Raw genomic sequence first — 22140 nt, 5'->3', positions numbered from 1 at the left:
GCTTATTCGTAACTGGGATAAGCAATTTCATAACTGTGTCAAGTGCAGCGTCTGGTTGCTCGTCATTACACACCACAGACCAACAAATATTCTTCACATCAACAACATAGGAATCACTACAGAACTTATTGTATGACCTCTTACACACAATATTAGGCCCAGCCTTTGGAACTTTGGTTTTCCTAGATATGGCTACTATATTGTGATCACTACATCCAATGGATTTGGATACTGCTTTCAAACCAAATTCTGCAGCATTAGTAAAGATATGATCAATACATTCCTGTACTGTTTGTAACTACCCTGGTAGGTTGATTGATAACCTGAACCAGGTTGCAGGCACTAGTTACAGTTTGAAGCTTTCTCTTGAGTGGGCAGCCTGATGAAAGCCAGTCAATATTTAAATCACCCAGGAAGTATACCTCTCTATTGATATGACATATATTATCAAGCATTGTCAAGCACATGTTATCCAGATACTGACTGTTAGCACTTGGTGGTCTATAGCAGCTTCCCACCAGAATGGGCTTTAGGGGAAGCTGGTGAGCCTGTAGCCATATTACTTCAACAGCATTTAACAGGAGATCCTCTCTAAACTTTACAGGAATGTGGTTCTGAATATTGACCGCAACACCGCCCCCATTGGCATTTCTGTATTTTCTGTAAATGTTATAACCTTGTATTGCTATCACTGTATCATCAAAGGTATTATGTAAGTGAGTTTCAGAGATTGTCAGAATATGAATGTCATCTGTTAGTAGCAAATTATTGATTTCATGAACCTTGTTTCTTAAGCTACATATGTTAACATGGGCTATTTATAACACTTTTCTGGGATGCTTGATAATTTTTCTTGCTTTACTGGGAAGCTTAGCAGAAGTAGACATACTTAGGTTATTTTTATTAGTGCAGGGTGAGCTGCACACAGTGGACTTCCTACTAGGGCACACCACCTCAGTGCTAACAGTATTACTCTAGTTCATAGGCATATGATTACTGCATACAATTGCTGTAGGATCAGCAGAGGCATTCCGGGCAGTAAGAAGGACATAAATTAGGTTATTTACATTGTGTCTTCCAACGCCCCTAGGATAATGTACATATGCTGAATCATTATGACAACTCAGCGACACAATAGTAGGGATTAAATGAGCTGGACTTGGCTCGTTGATAAGTCATTGTCTCAACGCAGCCTTATAATGCTGTGAAAGGATCCAGGAACCCAAATGATTTGGGTGGATCCCATTCTCCTTATAATACGAGCTTTGTTTCCAGAAGGTATCGAAATTGTCAATAAGGGCTAAAAGTCTGCTGAACCATTCAATGCCACGATTTAGGGAGGGCAGAGGGCCAGATATTATGGGGCATTTGTTGGTGTTAAGTAGAGACCCAATCAGTTCTTTAAAATCCATCTTCAGCTGTTTTGAGCTGCCCTTCATAATGTCATTTGACCCCACATGAACCATGACAGTATCATGCCCCGGTGACTGACTCACAGCCCCGGGAAGCAACCTGGTGATATCCTGAACTTTTGACACAGGAAAACACAAAGTCTTTGCCCCAGGTACAGATATATGCCTCACCATCGAACTCCCTATCACAATCGCCGGAATGATCCGGCCTCTGCCGTGTCTCGAAGCAGATTGCGAGGCCAGAGCCACAGAACTCACCTGAGAAGAGGGCTGCTGCGACGCCGGCTGCGTGCAGGCCACAACTGCCAAAGGGACAGAGCTCTGATCCAGAGAGCACGACCCAGCGGAGGGGGGCCGCGGTGGTCCAGGCTGTGCCCAGACAGTTGATTGACTAGGACCGGAAGAGGTATCTGGAGGGTCATCCACAGCAATGGAGGGAACACCCAAGCCCCCGACAGAGGACAGCTGGTACAGGGGCTCAAAGCGATTTGAAAGTCATATGACCGGACACGGGGGAAGATGGCCGGCGCGCCGAGAACGATTATTTTCCTTCTTTCTGGTTCCGACATGCATCCATTTACGCTCACCTGGAGTCGAACAGTGAGCAGCCATTTTCTGATTGAAGCTAGTAGAGGAGTGCAGTGGCGGAAATTGATTATAGTCCAGGAAGGTCCCATTATAATCCTCTTGAATGTTTTGATAGGAAGCGATATTCTCATAGAATCGTTATTCAGTTCAAGGTGCTTGGTCAAATTTTGTATTTCTTCATGAAGAGTAATAATAATTTCTTTAGCTGCATCAAGTTCAATACATTTTTCACAAATGAAGGTATCCATCGGACCTTTCCCTGTGACAACAACAAATATGTCGCATATTATAAATGTAATTGCTTGCGAGTCCCCAGCAGATTCAAATGAGTTTTCACTGCTGCACGCCGACAGTCCAAGGGAACAAACATTTCCCGGCTCCCCCGGGGACTTAGATGCTCCCTCCATGGCCGCGGACGCCCCCACCAACCCCCCGCACAACTGTGTTGTTGTCTGTCTCTCGTTGAATGTGAGAGCAAGAGAGAAGTACAGGGGGGCGGGTGATGTCCTGGGTCGGTTATCAGTGGCAGGTCGCCGGCTGTTCCTTTCTACGCACCGGCCCGGCTGAGTGTTTGTGTTCGGTGTAGCCTCTCAGAGCTGTGTCAGTCGTGTCCCCAGTTTCTGTAGTCATGGGGGATACAAAACATACAATTACAGCATTTATGGCCAACAATTGGATTCACACTCATACGCTGGAAATTAGAACTTTCCTTTAATAGTTTTATAGAGAGCGTTGTATGAGTTGAGCTCTTGGTAGCCTGGCTCGGTAGTTGGTATCCAGGTACTAAAGCGTCCGGGGTAAAAAGTTGAATGAAAAAAGTAGAGCGAGGAAGAAACGAAGACGTTGGTAAATGTGTTAAATGCAGAGTTTAGATTAAATGGTTATTAAAAGTAAAAAACGAAAAGTTTGGCAAGTGGCCAAGTCGCAACAAACAGCACGACAACGCGAGCTGCATTTGCAGAGTAGGCGGGGTTAGTGTGAGAGAAACTGAATGCAAGTTACGTTTATGGAAGCCTGAAGAACAGAGAACAACATTTTCGGATTATGTTTTTACTACACCACCATCTTGTGTGGTGGTGTTGTGATGAGTTCTGTGTCCTGTTGCCAAATGAGCTTCCCTGTTGCTCCCCAGCGCATCCAGTGTTTGGCCTGTAAATACCACATCATGAGTAATGCTGGGGGTAGCTTGGTCACAGGGAGGGGAGCTAGTGACGGTATATAAACCGTAATAATGATGGTTTGTTAAGAAAGCTGGAATTCTTGTGTTCATCAGATGAAGTCAGTGCATTCCTGCTGGGCAGCTCCCCTATAGATGGCCCCTGGACCACAGCCAATAGTCAATGAGGAGGAGATCATGGAGGATTTGGTTAAAAACACATCAGCGAGAGGAGGGGGAGGAGCTAGGCTAGGGGTTTGAGCTCGAACACTAGCTGTGCTGTGTACCAGTTACATAGCAAGTGGGTCATTTGATCTATTACTCATGTTGACATAACTTTTCTTAGGATCACACTGCCATATCGGTGTCTTTGGCCTTACTGAGTTATCATATGCCAAATGAGACACTGTATAGTCCTAGCCTACTACTACTGTCATTAAAAAAATTATATGTGTGTACTTTATGAGTCAGGCTACGCATGTTATTGCCTTGTTATTAGTGGAATACAGATCAAGCACAGTCATAAAACGGAGTGCTGCTCCTGTTCGTCACTCTGAAATACACTCAGGCTTAATTATCCTCATGTGTTAGGCTATGCTGCTCTTCCCAGAGACAGTGTCTGAAGTTCCAGGTCAGCCAGGTCTGCCAGATCAGCTCCTGGTGGGAGGCATCAAAGTGGAACACACACACACTGAGTGGCTACAGTGCATTCTGCCTGTCCACTCCCCTTGGATCTAAGCTGTCATAACGTCTTTGAAGAAGGGAAGTGGAGCAATTAATTGGGTTACAGATCTGTGTTGACGCTCTCGGGTCCGTGAGGTACCATCGGAAACTTCAGGAAGGTAATACTCGGCTCGGCTCAGTCAGTCACTACTGGTAGTCACACATACGCAGGGCCTGACGTCAAAATGTCTCTGTTACATATAGAGCCTGCAGGAGAGATGCTAAACCCATAGCCTCAATCAACAGATGGAGAGAGAAATGGGCCACTTGTGTGTGACACAGCTGCCTGTGGGGTGTGTTAAAGTTTGCAACATTATTATGCTGCTGTGTCTTGAGGGATTACTTTTTTTCACCCCCTTTGGCTAGATAACATTGTGGGTGTTCGACAAGTTCCGTGTAACACGTACAGTATTTCTGTACTGTCGGTCGGTTGGTTGGTTGGTTGGTTGGTTGTGAGGGTGTTGTTTAACCTTATCCATATTTCTCTTCCTTGCAGAGAGGAGTCAGTAATACCATGCAATGCTGAATTGAGCCAGATTGAGCCAAGCCAAGCGGATCTGAACTGAAGTCCTTGTCGCATCTCGTAGCCTGGCATCTCAGATGGAGCTGAAGGTGTGGGTGGATGGAGTGGTGCGCGTGGTCTGTGGCCTATCAGAGGAGACTTCCTGCCAGGATGTGGTCATCGCACTGGCTCAGGCCATTGGTCAGTATCTCAGTCCCTCTTCCTCTCTAAGGTGCGAGTTCTGTCCCTCTACACCCTTAAGGCTCTTTCCAAACCAACCCTGACTAGCCCCTACCCCATAGTCACTAGATCTGAAAAGGATTCAGCAGTATGGTGAAAATCCCACTGATCATAGGGCAAGTTGGAATTACTGTATTACCATATTTCTTCCACCTATCCCATCCTTTCTGACCTCAAAGAAGTGCCAAGGGGGAAGGGGGCTAGGGGTCAACTTTGTATGGAGCAAGCTTCTGTCACCACACCCTCAGGCTGAACTGAAGCCACATACTGCAGTGCCAAAAACTAAACCCCATATTTAGCGGTTTCCTTTTCTCTGTGCGTGAGCGGCTGCCAGGTCATTAGGGAGAGTTTGTCCTCATTTCAGAGTCCTCATGGAGATTTCAGTTTGTTTGAACATGTTTATATGTTGTATAAGACTTATACAACAGTCTTCTACTCATATTTTTCATTGCTGAGAGAAGCGAGCGAGAGAGAGAGAGAGTTGAGTGAAGGACTGCAGACCTAGAGTTTAGAGTCTTGTATAGCCATTAGCAATAGCCCAGAGCCAGAGAAAGGGCAACTAGCAGTTAACTGCATAGATTATGGAACTTTGGGTGTCAACATGATGCCCACTTACTGTATATTTATGTGGTGATTTGTAGTGATTTGATGTTGTTTATTGTGTTTCAGTTTTCTGACTCTCTCTCACCCTCTCTCTCTCTCTCTGACCCTCTCTCACTCGCTTTATCTCTCTCTCCCGCTCTCTTCCTGCCACAGGTCAGACGGGTCGCTACGTGCTGATCCAGAGACTGAGGGACTCAGAGAGGCAACTGTTAGCCAATGAGAAGCCCCTGGAGTCCCTGGCCAAGCTGGGCCAGCACAGCAACGACGTCCAGTTCTTCCTGCGCCGCACCGGCCCCAGTAGCAGTGATGGACCAGGGTCTGGCTCTGGCTCCAGCCAGGACCGGGTCGTCCCTCTTCCCCTGCCCAAACACCCCGACCCAGAGCCCCTCAAACACAACCAGCCCAAGAAGTCCCTCACCTTCAACCTGGGGCCCTCCACCTCCCCCAGAACCAAAGCCAAGCAGCTCATCAGGAAGTCTCCCCGCGACTCCCCCGAACAGAGGGCCTCACCCAGCCCCATCCCTCCCCACCATGCTCCCTCCCCCTCCCCACACTCCCCCTCCCCCTCTCCCTCCTCACACTCCCCCTCTCCCTCCCCTCCAGTGGGCCCATCCAAAGAGGAGGTTTTCCGGCAGGTTCTTCAGCAGCAGGAGAGGTTGAGGGCCATTGAGGCCCAGCTGGAGGCCATGGAGAGAGACTCTCGGTCCTGGAACAGGGCCTCCCCAGCCCCCTCCCCTTTCCCAGAGGCTCATCTCCAGGAGGAGATGGAAGCTCTGGAGCAGGCAGCCAGGAGGAACCAGGCTGAGTTGGCCCATGAGACGTTCTGGGAAGAAGAGCTGCAGGTGGAGGTGGAGAGAGAGAGGGGGATGAGGAGGAGGCTGGGGGAGCTCCATTCCAAGATGGACGACTGCGGCCGGAGACTCCAAGACTTCTCATCTCGCTCCGCCCAGCTGGAGCAGCAGATCCAACGGGAGAGCTTGGGGGGCGGCGCCCAGCCTGCGAGGGCCAATCAGGCAGGGGGTGAGGAGTCCCTAGGGGTGATGAGGGCGGAGCTACAGAGCCAGGGGAGGCACAGCGAGGAGCTGGAGGGGGCGTTATCAGAGACGGACAAGGCTCTGGGGAAGGCCGCATCACTGCTGCAGGTAAGGAGAGAGGGCAGGGCCCTGGAGAGAGGGGTGTAGCTCGCACTCTCCTTCACCCACACACCTACCCAGTACCCACGAGAAGCTCAGTGGTTCCCAAATGGGGGGTCAATGGTGTGGGACAAACCTGGGAAACCAAGTTAGCCAATCAATGACATCAATCAATTAATGGATGTCTGCAGCTTAATGATCTTTGATCGAGGCAAAACATGTTGTGATCAGGTGGATCACATTTGAAAAACTTTATCAAAAATGTTTGGGAACCACTGGTGTAGCTACCCTCTCTCACCCCCTCTTGACAGCACACTGCAGCAAACACACACGCATACACTCATCAGTGCAAGGACACTCAACAAACAAGTAAATATGATCTCTGACTCCAATGGTGATGGGAAAACTTGCTCATAATTAAAACAATGTTTTGTACCTAAATCTAATTTTATGAATGTTTGTTATGAATTGTAATGTGACCCCTGTTGGGTGTCTGACTGAACTTGCTTGACAGGTATGATTGGCTGTGACAGCCTAGTTCTCATCTGGACTGATTAGATACACTCTCCCATATATACGAATCTGTACTCTCATTCATATGACATTGACAGTACCTCTACTTCCTTATATTCTTTAATCTGAAATGGAGAAAAATATCAAAACTAAATAAAGATCACTATTCAATTGCAGTGGTGTAAAGTACTTAAGTAAAAATACTTTAAAGTACTGCTTAAGTAGATTTTTGGGGTATCTGTACTTTACTTTACTATTTATATTTTTGACAACTTTTACTTTTACTTCACTACATTCCTAAAGAAAATAATGTACTTTTTCTCCATACATTTTGTCATTACAGTTTGAATGTTTAGCAGGACAGAAAATGGTCCAATTCACACACTTATCAAGAGAACATCCCTGGTCATCCCTACTGCCTCTGATCTGGCGGACTCATTAAACACAAATGCTTCATTTGTAAATGATGTCTGAGTGCTGGCTATCCTTACATTTTAAAAACAAGAAAATTGTGCCGTCTGGTTTGCTTAATATAAGGAATTTTCAATTCATACTTTTACATTTACTTTTGATACTTAAGTATATTTAAAACCAAATACTTTTAGACTTTTCCTCAAGTAGTATTTTAATGGTTGACTTTCACTTTTACTTTTCATTTTCTATTAAGGTATCTTTACTTTTACTCAAGTATGACAATTGGGTACTTTTTCTACCACTGTTCAATTGCACAAGTGCATTTTCTTATCTTGACTTGGCCACAAGCAGGTCTGTCAGAGATTGCTGATAGTTGGAGACAGTAATGTTGTTTAGAGCCGGACCGATATATCGGTTCACTGATATTATCGGCCGGGATTGGCCTTTTAACGCTATATCGGTATCAGCTGATAACTCCACAATTACCAATATTCAAAAAATTGGATGAAAAGGGGAATCTCATGCTTATCTGAACACTTGTGGCCATTCTTATGATGTGTCATTATTGTCACAATGTATGAAATCAACATTTGTAGCATAGTTATTGGACAATTGCTCTTTTGGATGGCAATTTTTTAATTTTCCCGCTGTAAAACAGTATATCAGTATCGGTAAGTTTTGCCCCCAAACAAATCGCAAACAGTATCGGACCACAAAAAACATATCGGTGAGGCTCTAATGTTGTTGTTGTTGTTGTTGTTGTTGTTGTGGTGAGGCTGTGCCTGCAGTGCCTGGTGAATAAAGGCCTTACCCAGTTGGAGGAAACACAAGCCTCATCATAATCCACATGGAACCTGATACTCGAACAGAGACACTTTGTGGATCAGGGACACTGTTCAGGTCAGATACACCCAGAATTGTAAATTCTGTTTCAGTAGGAGGAACAGCTTTTTACATGAAGGTAGAAGAATGGTTTTGGAAAGTTTATCCAAGAAAACAAACAGAAGGCTATACTGATTGTGCAAATACCCCCCCCCCTCTTATTTGTTTATGTAGCTATTGAAATTGTAATGTTTTTCGTGTGGGTTGAGTGCATTTGCTACATCCCACATTAAGAAAGGGCCATAGGCGCTCTTAGACTATTAAAACCCATCTCCTGGGGATCCATAAGTAATGGCTGTGCTACATTAAAAGACCATGAAAAGCTCATTTGGGATCAGTTTATTCTCTAAGTTGGAATGTGACTTGGTCTACATGACACTCATTTAGTCAGTCACAACATTTCCATTTCTTATCCAGATCGACTTACAGGAGCAATTGGGGTTAAGTACCTTGCTTAAGGGCACATCAACAGATGTTTCACCTATTTGGCTTGGGGATTCAAACCAACAACTTTTCGGTTACTGGCGAAACGCTCTTAACCACTAGGCTACCTGGCCCTATATGGTCCTTCAAGGAGGAAGGACCCACTTGCTGCCTGGTACAGAACCATAGCTTGCTGTTCCTCTTGTACAGAACCATAGCTTGCTGGTCCTCCTCTTGTACAGAACCATAGCTTGCTGTTCCTCTTGTACAGAACCATAGCTTGCTGTTCCTCTTGTACAGAACCATAGCTTGCTGTTTCTCTTGTACAGAACCATAGCTTGCTGTTCCTCTTGTACAGAACCATAGCTTGCTGGTCCTCCTCTTGTACAGAACCATAGCTTGCTGTTCCTCTTGTACAGAACCATAGCTTGCTGTTCCTCTTGTACAGAACCATAGCTTGCTGGTCCTCCTCTTGTACAGAACCATATCTTGCTGTTCCTCTTGTACAGAACCATAGCTTGCTGTTCCTCTTGTACAGAACCATAGCTTGCTGTTCCTCTCGTACAGAACTATAGCTTGCTGGTCCTGGTTCACTGCAAGGCAAACCCCGTAAGCTGATAGTAAACATCATCAGTATTGTGTGTTTTTATGATGATGAGCTCACAGCTCCTGTCATTACCTGATGAGCTCAGACGTCAATTCAACGTCTATTCCACGTTAACGTAATTTCATTGAAATGACGTGGAAACGTTGATTCAACCAGTGTGTGCCCAGTGGGTAGGTGATGCTCGGAGCCTAAGATTTTCACTGTACCCTGCAAACACACCTGCAACCCCTGTAAATGTGACTATTAAACACTCTGAATTTGAATCTTAATGGAGATGAGCCTGCAGGTGTCAACTGTTTCCCACAAATAATCCATTCCATTCAGGATCAATTTCCACATATGGGCGGCAGTGTAGAGCACCACTCTCTCTATCCACCTCCCCCCTCTCTCTCTCTCTCTGTCTCGCTTCCTCTCTCGACTGTTCCGAGAGCGACTTACAGTTGACAGTTGATGTTGGCAAGACAAGTGGCTTCTCTCTTCTTCTTTTTCACCCAGTTCAATTACATTTTACATTTTAGTCATTTAGCAGACACTCTTATCCAGAGCGACTTACAGTTAGTGAGTGCATACATTTTCCATACAATTCAAAGTTACATTCAAACTGATGGGCATCTATACAGTTAAACATACTTTACTGATTGTAACAAGCTTATGAAATGTATGTTCATGAATGTTACACATTTGCAGGCAGCAGTGGCTTGCTAGAGATGTATGCAGCACGTGACTGTTCGTTAATATGAGGAGCATCTGACATCTGAGATTAATGCTGTGGCTGTTGCTGCACTCTGGTGGTGGGAATAGGAATTACAGCCTTTGAAAGATTTCAACACCAGTTAGTCTGTGTTTGTTCCAATGATTATGTAACTAACCTAAGTAACCTTGCAAATTACATTTCATGTCTCTGCCAGTTAGCTCTATATTTGTGGTTGATTTATATTCCAACTAAGCAGTTCCGATATGCAGTATTTGGATATTTGTGAGGTAGTCCCAGAAAACAAAGGAGTTGATTCATGCAATAGCAACAACATTTTCATGTTGAAAACATCTTACCACAATACAAACATTACTGAGACTGTCCTATTTCACAGTGTCAAACATATTTCTGTACCATCTAGGGCAGGTAGCCTAGTGGTTAAGAGCATTTGACCAGTAATCAAAATGTCACTGGTTTGAATCCCTGAGCCGGCAAGATGGAAAAATCTGTTGTTCTGCCCTTGAGCAAGGCAGTTAACACCTAACAACAACTGCTCCCTGGGTGCTGATGATTTTGATTAAGGCAGCCCCCTGCACATCTCTGATTCAGAGGGGTTGGGTTAAATGTGGAAGACACATTTCATTTGAATGCATTCAATTGTGCCACTGACTAGGTATCCCCTTTCCCTTGAGAGAAACGAATAGAATGAGAAGAGAGATTTTCTCTTTAAAGCCCAATCCCAACTTTTGACCTATCCAACACCTATGCCTATAGAATCATTAAGTGTGTCAGTGTCGGGGATAGGGGTCTATTTGGGATTAGGTGTGACTGTCCTGGCCCCTTCTCTGTGTCCCTTCCCAGGAGAAGCAGGAGGAGTTGGATGAGCTGAACAAGGAGTTGAGGCAGTGTAACCTGCAGCAGTTCATCCAGCAGGCGGGAGTCGTGCCGGCACACACACACTCACGCACAGACCTCAGCGACCAGCTGGACCAGCTAGAACTGGCTCACCTGCTACAGGAAGGATACAGGAACGGAGGTACGGATCCACACAACCACACACACACACTCAGATGATTGCTCATCTTAAACCTCCATCTCTCTCTCCACCAGGACTGGGCCTGCTCCCCTCAGAGTCGCCTCCCCGCCCCACAGCCAAGCAGTTCCTGGGACACCCCCGCAACCTGCAGAACCCGCTGGTGTCCAGCCTCAACCCCGAGGGTGTGTATGTTTGACACTCTACCTGCCGCTACCCCACACTGTCCCACTCCGCCCTTCCCTACTGCCCCGGCTTGACTTTTTGGCGGCCACACCCCTCTGTTCTGGTACTAAGGGTGGAGGTCCCCGCATGGAGCCCCAAACCCCCTCCCTGCCCCCGACGGTTTCCCTTAACAACCTTCTTCTATCCTCTGACTGCCCCTTACGCCTTTAATGCTATCTGATTCTCTGATCATTCTGGTTATCTGTTATATTGGTCCGTCTACAATCATGTTATTCAACTCTGCTTTGCTAACATCTTACTCAGATGCACATCTCCCCTCCATCTTCTCTCTCTGTTTCTTCCCAACCGCTCTCTCTTTCCCTTACTTCTGTCTCTCTCTCTCAATCCCCACTCTCTCTAGCTCTGTTTCCGTCAGGCTCTCTCTCTACCCTCCCTTGCTCTCCCTCTCCCTCTCTCTCTCTCTGTGTGTGTGTTGTGGACTAACAGTAGCTCTGACTCCTACTGCTCCCTTTACTGCAGCTGTACTGGGACACCCAGGTGATGTAGCTGTGAGTTCTTCATGATTCCCCACAGTATGTCACTGTGTCCCCTCCCCCAGTCAGTCCAGCGATGCAGGGTGTCTCTCCACCCTCAGAACAACAGGCCTATTCTCTACAGACAGCTGTGTCTCAACACAACCACAATGTTACACTGTCACCACTCTATTTCTGTATAAAAGAGTGGGCCTCATTTGAATGCAAAAATACAATTTTTTGCTGCTTACAATTGATAAATGAGGCTCAATGAATGACCATTCTGACTGTAGTGTAAAATAAAATTGTGTTTGATTATTGTGTCAGAGAGGCTTTTATGTCTCTGTTTGGGAGATTACTTCCATATTGCCTTGTATGTATGTCCCCTGTGTGAGGTCATGAATAATTTAAACATGCATCCTTCCTTCCTTCCTTCCATGACGTAATCTCTGATCCAACTTGATTGGATAGGGTAAAGTAATATTTCAGATTAGTCATTACTTCTAAGGACAGAGAATGGAACAATGCATTTCAGAAGTAATGATAAAGGGCCACAAACTTAGTATGTGGGATGTTGGGTTTCCTCCTAACTGGTTGGAATGGGTTTCCCCGGTGTGTGTGCTCTCTCCCTCCTCCTTTGGACTGTTTCACTGGCTTTAATGGGGAAATAGAAGTAGCATGCTTGAGGTAGAAGTTGCCCCTCACCACAGATCTAGGATCAGATGTCCCTATGACCCAATCCATTAGGTAGTTAAATAATTATCTGAATCAGACTCTGAATCAATGGTTAGGGCCAACTTCTACCCACTACCAGGGCATGCTTTACTATCTCTATCTATCAAGCTCTCCTTCCGCCTTAACAAGAAAATTGGTTTCGAGAAAAGTGTTTTCCAAACCAAACCAAATGAATGGAGACATCATCCCCACTTATTTTTGTGTATCTTGCAGTCGTGACATCCAGAGAATCATCATGGAGATAAAACAAGGGACGGCAGGGCCAAGGAGTTGTTCACTGTTCAGTTAAAGGGATAGTTAACCCAAATTACAAAGTTACACAATGGTTTCCTTACCCTGTAAGCAGTCGATGGACAAGGTATGACAGCAATCCATGCTTTGGTTTAGATTCCCTGGTACTGTTTCCACATACAAACGCTTTAGCATTTGTGGCAAAAATCTCATTCAAGTCATGGGACCGATATTGGCATTTTTTTGCGCATCATGTCCATATCATCCAAAAGTATCTAAAATTGATTGTGAAGCTCAACAAAGTCACTTATAGATGTTTTCAACATGATGCGCGAAAAATGCTAATATCGGTCTCATGACTTTAATGGGATTTGTGGCACAAATGCTAAAACGTTAGCATGTGGAAACAGTGCCAGGAACACTAAACCAATGCATGGATTGCTGTCATGCATTGTCTATAGACTGCTTACAGGGTAAGGAAACCAATATGTAATTTAGTAATTTGGGTGAACTATCTCTTTAATGTCACCACCACATATTCTATTTAACCCCTGTCTGTCTTTATAACTACTGTCTGTCAATATTATTATCCAGATTACCACATATACTACAGTGGAAGCTGCTGAGGGGAGGACGGCTCATAATAATGGCTGGAATGAAGTCAATGGAATGGCATCAAACACATCAAACACGTGGTTTTCATGTGGTTGATACCTTTCCATTGACTCCATTCTAGAAATGATTATGAGCCGTCCTCCCCTCAGCAGCATCCACTGATATACTATATACATACTGTATATACTACATAAATATATTTACAGCATTTGGCTACTGTATACTGTATGAAGTACAATACATAGTACCTATGTATGAAATGTAAAATAATTTAGGAAACATTTTACCTAGAGAATTATTACTTTGTGTATTTAAATATAATAAAAGATGGTGCGTTATGTTTGAGATAATCTGGCTGTTGTTGTTGTTGTGTTATGAATGAATGAAAACGTTCAAGCCTCTCCAAGACATCTTTGAAGAATTGAAGAAACCACATCATATTTGCAGATGTACTTGCATATATAGGCCTGGTTTAGTGATGCAATAGGATATTGCAAGAATGGGCCGCTGTTGGGAATGTCCAACTCTGAATATTTCACATGCTAGTGCATAAAGCTGACTGAAAACTCAAGTCGCTCTTTCTATGAGGCACATTTGTTTAATCCATTATACATTTATTATAGGTATTGATAGATTAATAACAGCTGCTATAAGAAGCTGTTTTGAATGGTTACTGCAAGTCTTCCAATGCATTGTGAGTGACAGAAAGCACAATAAATACATTACACACAGGTGGCTCATACAGTCTGTTACCAAAATGTCTCCCCTGCTGTGGGGGGGTGGGTGATATAATACAGTAGACATACAGTATGTGTGACCTAGCACCGACTGCTATGGAGAGTACTATGCTATGCTGACATGTCCACTCACAAGATGGCTGAACATACACATTTAATGCACGCTAATTCTCTACTCAGGTGCTTCTTCATACCATATACTCATCTCTTCTCTCATCTCAACCACAGTGACTTTCCATGGTAATTGAACATGGAAAATAAAAAGGAACTTATTCAAAAAGCAAACATAACAAGAGTGCATAACTAGGAACAATGACAGTACAATCTAGTTTTAACAGACTATGCAAACTATCAAAAATGCTAAAGCAATCTATCCAAACCTTTATGATAAGTAGACCTGGTCCTGATATTTTATTTAGCAGACTAGATAGCAATGAAAAGTCAAATGTCTATTCACAGTTTGCTGCTCTGTAATGAATCTTGTTAGGGATGTCACCACTACAGTAAGTGATATCATAAACAGTGAGCAGACCCACTTCTCTCTAGACCCACGTCAGATGACCCAGTCCCACCGTTCTCCCTCTCTCTGTGTTTACCTGTGTAAACATGGTGGCTGTCTGATGGAATGAGTGACATGAACCACCACTGTCCTGAAACAAACTCTGCTTAGCTGCTCCACTGCTCTGTAAATATTTGTCCTTGCTACCACTTGTTAGGAATCCCAAGAAAAGCACATAAGAACATTCCTCTTCCCTTTACATACTGAATCTGCACCCATATATTTATGTATTTTTTCCACCCTTCAATAGTTGTCTAATGACTTTGTCTATGTCAGGCATTTCTCCAAATGCCTGTTGTAACCCTTACCTCTGTTGGTTGGGGGAGTAGCTGAGGCGCATACACCACCGTTCAAAAGTTTGTGGTCACTTAGAAATGTCCTTGTTTTCCATGAAAACATACATGAAATGAGTTTGAATAGGAAATATAGCAAAATGAATAGGAAATGTAGTCATTGACAAGGTTAGAAATAATGATTTTTAATAGAAATAATAATTGTGTCCTTCAAACTTTGCTTTCGTCAAAGAATCCTCCATTTGCAGCCATTACAGCCTTGCAGATCTTTGGCATTCTAGTTGTCAATTTGTTGAGGTATTCTGAAGAGATTTCACCCCATGCTTCCTGAAGCACCTCCCACAAGTTGGATTGGCTTGATGGGCACTTCTTACGTACCATACGGTCAAGCTGCTCCCACAACAGCTCAATAGGGTTGAGATCCGGTGACTGTGCTGGTCACTCCATTATAGACAGAATACCAGCTGACTGCTTCTTCCCTAAATAGTTATTGCACAGTTTGGAGCTGTGCTTTGGGTCATTGTCCTGTTGTAGGAGGAAATTGGCTCCAATCAAGCGCCGTCCACAGGGTATGGCATGGCGTTGCAAAATGAAGTGATAGCCTTCCTTCTTCAAAATTCATTTTACCCTGTACAAATCTCCCACTTTAACACCACCAAAGCACCCCCAGACCATCATATTGCCTCCACCATGCTTGGCAGATGGCATCAAGCACTCCTCCAGCATCTTTTCATTTGGTCTGCGTCTCACAAATGTTCTTCTTTGTGATCCGAACACCTCAAACTTCGATTTGTCTGTCCATAACACTTTTTTCCAATCTTCCTCTGTCCAGTGTCTGTGTTCTTTTGCCCATCTTAATCTTTTCTTTTTATTGGCCAGTCTGAGATATGGCTTTTTCTTTGCAACTCTGCCTAGAAGGTCAGCATCCCGAAGTCGCCTCTTCACTGTTGACGTTGAGACTGGTGTTTTGCGGGTACTATTTAATGAAGCTGCCAGTTGAGCACCTGTGAGGCATCTGTTTCTCAAACTAGACACTCTAATGTATTTGTCCTCTTGCTCAGTTGTGCACCGGGGCCACCCACGCCTCTTTCTATTCTGGTTAGAGCCACTTTGCGCTGTTCTGTGGAGGGAGTAGTACACAGCGTTGTACGAGATCTTCCGTTTCTTGGCAATTTCTCGCATGGAATAGCCTTCATTTCTCAGAACAAGAATAGACTGACGAGTTTCAGAAGAAAGTTATTTGTTTCTGGACATTTTGAGCCTGTAATCCAACCCACAATTGCTGATGCTCCAGATACTCAACTAGTCTCAAGAAGGCCAGTTGTATTGCTTCTTTAAATCAGCACAACAGTTTTCAGCTGTGCTAACATAATTGCAAAAGGGTTTTCTAACGATCAATTAGCCTTTTAAAATGATAAACTTGGATTAGCAAACACAACGTGCCATTGGAACACAGGACTGATGGTTGCTGATAATGGGCCTCTGTACGCCTATGTAGATATTCCATTAACAATCAGCCGTTTCCAGCTACAATAGTCATTTACAACATTAACAATGTCTACACTGTATTTCTGATCAATTTGATGTTATTTTAATGGAGAATTTTTACAAATTTTCTTTCAAAAATAAGGACATTTCTAAGTGACCCCAAACTTTTGAACGGTAGTGTATGTTTGTCAGAGCTACTTGAAAGTGCAAGACGGTTTTGATATTAAGATTAATTATGTGGAATTGGATTATGGTGATAAGATCAGGACATGTCTGGCTTAGCTGGGGATAGATAAGCACCAAATCCCTGCAGTTCTCATAGTCTAGAGAGAGCGAGAGGGAGAGACCCCACAGAGCCCCAGGACAGCAACACAATTAGACCCAACCAAGTCATGAGAAAACAAAAACATAATTACTTGACACATTGGAAAGAATTTACAAAAAACTGAGCAAACTAGAATGCTATTTGGTCCTAAACAGAGAGTACACAGTGGCATAATACCTGACCACTGTGACTGACCCAAAATTAAGGAAATCTTTGACTATGTACAGACTCAGTGAGCATAGCCTTGCTATTGAGAAAGGCCGCCGTAGGCAGACCTGGCTCTCAAGAGAAGACAGACTATGTGCACACTGCCCACAAACTTAGGTGGAAACTGAGCTGCACTTCCTAACTTCCTGCCAAATGTATGACCATATTAGAGACACATACTTCCCTCAGATTACACAGACCCACAAAGAGTTCAAAAACAAATCCAATTTTGATAATCTCCCATATCTATTGGGTGAAATACCACAGTGTGCAATCACAGCAGCAAGATTTGTGACCTGTTGCCACAAGAAAAGGGCAACCAATGAAGAACAAACACCATTGTAAATACAACCTATATTTATGTTTATTTATTTTCCTTTTTGTACTTTAACTATTTGCACATCATTACAACACTGTATATATATACATAATATGATACTTGAAATGTCTTTATTCTTTTGGAACTTTTGTGAGTGTAATGTTTACTGTTAAATCTTTCTTGTTATTTCACTTTTGTTTATTATCTATTTCACTTGCTTTGGCAATGTAAACGTATGTTTCCCATGCCAATAAGGCCCCTTAAATTGAATTGAGAGAGAGGGGGAGAGAGGGGGGGGGGGGGGGAGTAGGGAGAGAAAGCGAGAGAAGTAGGAAGAGAAAGGAGAGAGGGGACAGTTCTCTGATCTGGTATGACTTCACTAAACTGCACCTGGGAAAGGGAAGCTCACACACACTCACTGAGCTGTTGCAGGGTCACACAGACATGAGCATGCAGTGGAAGGGGAACACTAAACGCTAATGTCGTGTGATAGTCTCATGGGAAGTTAAGAGAGATGTGGAAAAAAACAAATACCAAAACACAGACTGAGTAAAATTGATGTTTTCCTATTGGGGATTATCACACTGGAAGGCCTTCCAGTTCAGGAGCAGTTTAAGCACATCCAGTTAGTCTCTAATCTTTGGAAACGTCCCCTTTGTGGCCTGTACAGACATAACAGTCACACAGGGACTACTTCTCTCACACACAAACACACACAACCTCACCCACTCAAAATCAAACCCTGAGGAAAGCAATCTCAAACAGTAGAACATTAACAGATTATGATGGGTTGGCAGAGTGTCTACCTGATGAGGGCATTATGTTTGCTCACAGATACAATACCACTCAACATGGATCCTCTCTCACCTTATCTGTTTAGTATGGTTCAGCAAGAGGCAAGTGAAACCTTTGCCTTTTAGATATGAAAACTTGATAAAAACGAGCTTAACCAGACAGATCAATATGTATCTAGACAGGAAGTGGGTTGGAAGTCATTACATTTACATTTTAGTCATTTAGCAGACGCTCTTATCCAGAGCGACTTACAGTTCGACTTATATTTTTACTTATATTTTTACAGTGCATACATTATATTTTTCATACCGGCCCCCCGTGGGAATCGAACCCACAACCCTGGCGTTGCAAACGCCATGCTCTACCAACTGAGCTACATCCCTGCCGGCCATTCCCTCCCCTACCCTGGACGACGCTGGGCCAATTGTGCGCCGCCCCATGGGTCTCCCGGTCATGGCCAGCTACGACAGAGCCTGGATTCAAACCAGGATCTCTAGTGGCACAGCTAGCACTGCAATGCAGTGCCTTAGACCACTGCGCCACTCGGGAGACTTGTCATGGCATGGCATTGAATGTTGTTATCACTAGAAAGAGAGGGGGCCCTGTCCAAAAACAGACTTACTTGTGTAGATCTGTAGATCTGAAAGGATTGGATAGGTATAAGCCCTATGATGGTAGCTCCACTTTTGCCATATTGCTTATACCAATCCAATCATTTCAAATTTACAGTACACATGTGCCTGGGTCTAAGAGGTAGGAGGCTAGAGGCTGTTTGTAGCCGGGGCCTGAATGTTCTGGATATAGCCCTGCTGCCTGCATGCCTGCCTGTTGATGGGGTGGTGCCGTGAGTATTTGCACATTCACATCATGCTGAGTAAGCAACAGTTAATGAGTCTGACTTACAACACTTACTTATCTATCTACTGGGTGTCACTCTGAGTCATCCAGGAGGCAATAAACTCAATACTGAAACAACACAAGAGCTTTTAACTGTATAGTAAGAAGGAAATAAATATACTTGAGGCCACATGATTTCAATAGAAAGTTTACTTTTTTCCCATAGGGACACATTGTCAAGCCAAATGTTTTGGAACTGAGTATACATAGTTACATACATTGATACAAGTATCTATGCTAATTAACGAAATACACATAAAAGTCAACTAAGGCAATGCCAAAGAACAACTCACCACCAGTAGAGTCCCAGTAGATGGCATGAAAGGTCTATAGGATGGCAGGTCCATAGTAAGCCTAATGTAAAGGCCTCTGAATTACAGCCTGTATAGAGATAGTGTACTAGGATATAATACAGTACTCAGAAAGGCCACAAGGAGGGCAGTAATGCTAATAAGCGTCAGATAGCACAAGATGTACAGCTACAGATATACGTTACATTTAGAGAAAGTCTGTCTGGACGGGGCCGTTCCCACGACAGCAGGAGGGGCAGAGAAGTCTCCCTAAAACCAGGTTAGCCGCTGTCACACGCACAGTGGAATTGGGATAGGCACAATGTACGTTAGTCAGTGGCTTACCTGATTTCAGATTTGTAAGATATCCTACTAAATGCTACCATGAGGTGCTGAGGGGGGAAAAACATGGTTGATTATTATACAGTAATAATAGCATAATAATAATAATAATAATAATAATAATAATATCCTAATTGTACATCTTATTTGATATCAACATGGCATGCAAATATAAACTTAATTGTGGCCTTAGGAATTTGGCAGAGCAGTTGCCTAAATAGTGTGCATCCAAATGCTGAAAAATAACATTGGGATTCAAAAAATGTAAAACTATATGGCAGTCATAGTTGGCTTGGCAGGCTCATCTTTGGCATATTCATCTGAATTCTCAATATATTTAGGTTGTAAAATATTTAGCATGGTTCTCTTTTAATCTTATCAGTCAAAATTGCAATATGATCAACACAAGTGATTCATTCTACAACATAGGCCTATAACACAGCATCATACAACCTGTGAAATATCGCATCTAGCTATTTGAAAAACATTTTGAAAATATTCTCATTATGAACAGAATACAAAATGACACCAGATAAGAATATACAGTACAGCCTACTCACCAATCTCCCAAGTTTTATTTTGAACAGTCATTTGTAAGAGAAAATAACTCCAATAGCTCTGATGAGTGCTACACTTGAATGCATGCAAACACTGTAACTGTTTTCTCAAAAAGGTAAAATATGTCATTAAAGTTAGGTGCATTTAAAGAACAGCAGTTGAGGCTACACCAACACAGAAGTTCAGTCCACTTGCTCAACCCCAACCATGCCCACTCCCCTGCATCTGCAACCTGACCTGCATATGCAAATCATACATATATTGGCGTCTCGTAAAGCCAGTGGGCTGTCATATTCCTACTGTACAGCCCGTCCAATAGACAACCATCGAATGACAGCTCCAAGGGGTGTGCTTAACACCACCAATGGGTTTGGTAGATTTCCCTGAGTTATAGTTGGGGTGCGGCGCGTTCATTTCTGCACGTCTTACATTAGGAATGAACCATTTTCACCGCATAGATTTCCTGCAATCGGCAACATTAATCAGAAATGCGTTCACGACAAGATTCCACCCAGTCTAAATCGGGCGAACTGTGATGTAACATTGGTCACGGGAGTCAAGGGACGTGTATTTAACCCGTTTTGAGAAAGACCGCTCTACCCGTTCTACTGCTGAAAGTGGTTGAACTCTGTTCGCTTATGTACGGCGTTGCCATGAGGCGAGTGTGGTTGTGCACGTACCAAGGATTCTGCTGCATGACAGTAGTGGAAGTCAGAACGAGAGAGCGCGAATGACACAGACTGTATAATTTGGACTAATGTGGTAGTGCAATCATGAAGTATTCAAGGCGCGTTACGGAGCATCTTCAAATCAAATCAAATTATATTTGCCACATGCGCCGAATACAACAGGTGTAGACCTTACAGTGAAATGCTTACTTACAAGCCCTTAACCAACAATGCAGTTTTAAGAAAAATAAGTGTTAAGTCAAAAATAGATAAGTAAAAAATACAAATAAAAAATAATTAAAGAGCAGCAGTAAAATAAAATAACAGTAGAGAGGCTATATACAGGGGGTCTTAAATTACAGGGGGTCTTACATTATTTAGAAGTCCTGTAAGACGCAAAGTGCAATGTCAGATACAATTGCCAGACACTCAATACCATTATTTAATACACGTTTTAAACAGATTGATACTCACATTTTGCTGATAGATTATATTAAATATCAAAAGTAACATGCTATAGCAGTTAGTCTAGTTTGCCTTGAGTGACGGTGGTCAATGCGTAAAACTGTTCAAAATGTGAACTTTTGACCGCGACGGGTTGGCTGGTGTCAAAGCTCACCAACAATCTAATTTTGTCGCCCCCATATATATATATAAACATATTTAAATAGTGCTGTGTGTGTCTGAAGCTTTATTGATACTGGCGCGCAGGTTCAACAACATTACCAAGTGACCTTTTTGAACTCGAAGCCAGAGCTATCAACATCAAAGGAACGGAATCTTGTCTGGTCGAAAATGCCAGACCATACCATTTACTTGATTGGATACAATCGGATACAGTGGGGACAAATTCTCCCACGATACAAAGCAACAATAAAGCAGGAATTTCTTACGCTTTAGCCTGTTATGTAACAGGCCCATCCAGGTCATGCGTCATCTTTACATAAACCAGCAGAGGGCGGCAGAGCCACATAGTATGTAGGCAACCGGTATGCCCATTATTAGTCTTATGATCAGTCCGGCTACACACACATAGCCTACAGTAAAGTTGTACTATTTTTTAAAAGATTGGATGGCATGGGTAACCTATAAACTAGCTAGCCTAATAGGCAGCATAATGGTTAGCATAGGCAGTGGCATAGCGCAGTTTCGCGGGGCCGGAAGGACCGAGCAAAAAAATGTTAGTTTTAAAGCTAATTTCCTGTCATTAAAAAAACAAATCATGGCTTATGACATGCCCTTGCGGTGGCTGCACAGCTGTGTGCTATGTCAGTGAACTTAGTCACTGCAGTTTGAAATTGCCAAAAGACTGGGGGAAAAACTAGGGGTGAACCCAGGGCCAAAATGGCTTGATCTCCTTCATCATTTCCTTCATCTAGGCTTGGAAGAATTTGTATAAAATAGTTTGAACCAAACCTGCGTTATCTGACGAAGATGCTTTCACCTATCCAACCTAGATT

The 22140-nt window shown here is 43.5% G+C and overlaps 1 protein-coding gene across 3 annotated transcripts in view; it reads left to right on the top strand.

Moving 5' to 3' along the window:
* The window catches only part of LOC311137215 (ras association domain-containing protein 8-like), a 63915-nt gene extending 50007 nt beyond the window's left edge, over positions 1–13908 (top strand). For 2 of the 3 annotated variants that reach the window (XM_084171583.1, XM_084171582.1), the window contains 5 exons: positions 4376–4582; positions 5378–6366; positions 10752–10926; positions 11001–11108; positions 11629–13908. In XM_084171583.1, the coding sequence (XP_084027709.1) occupies positions 4480–4582; positions 5378–6366; positions 10752–10926; positions 11001–11108; positions 11629–11672 (1419 nt within the window). In that variant the 5' untranslated portion in view covers positions 4376–4479 and the 3' untranslated portion in view covers positions 11673–13908. The remainder of the gene's footprint in view (positions 1–4375; positions 4583–5377; positions 6367–10751; positions 10927–11000; positions 11109–11628) is intronic. The other variant, XM_084171584.1, reaches the window with a different exon arrangement.
* Positions 13909–22140: the final 8232 nt, after the last annotated feature.

The sequence above is a fragment of the Coregonus lavaretus genome (assembly GCF_964263955.1).
Source record: "Coregonus lavaretus genome assembly, chromosome: 11".
Lineage (NCBI taxonomy): Eukaryota > Metazoa > Chordata > Actinopteri > Salmoniformes > Salmonidae > Coregonus > Coregonus lavaretus.
The sequence above is the reverse complement of the archived record's forward strand: the minus strand, read 5'-3'. Positions and strand labels throughout refer to the sequence as shown.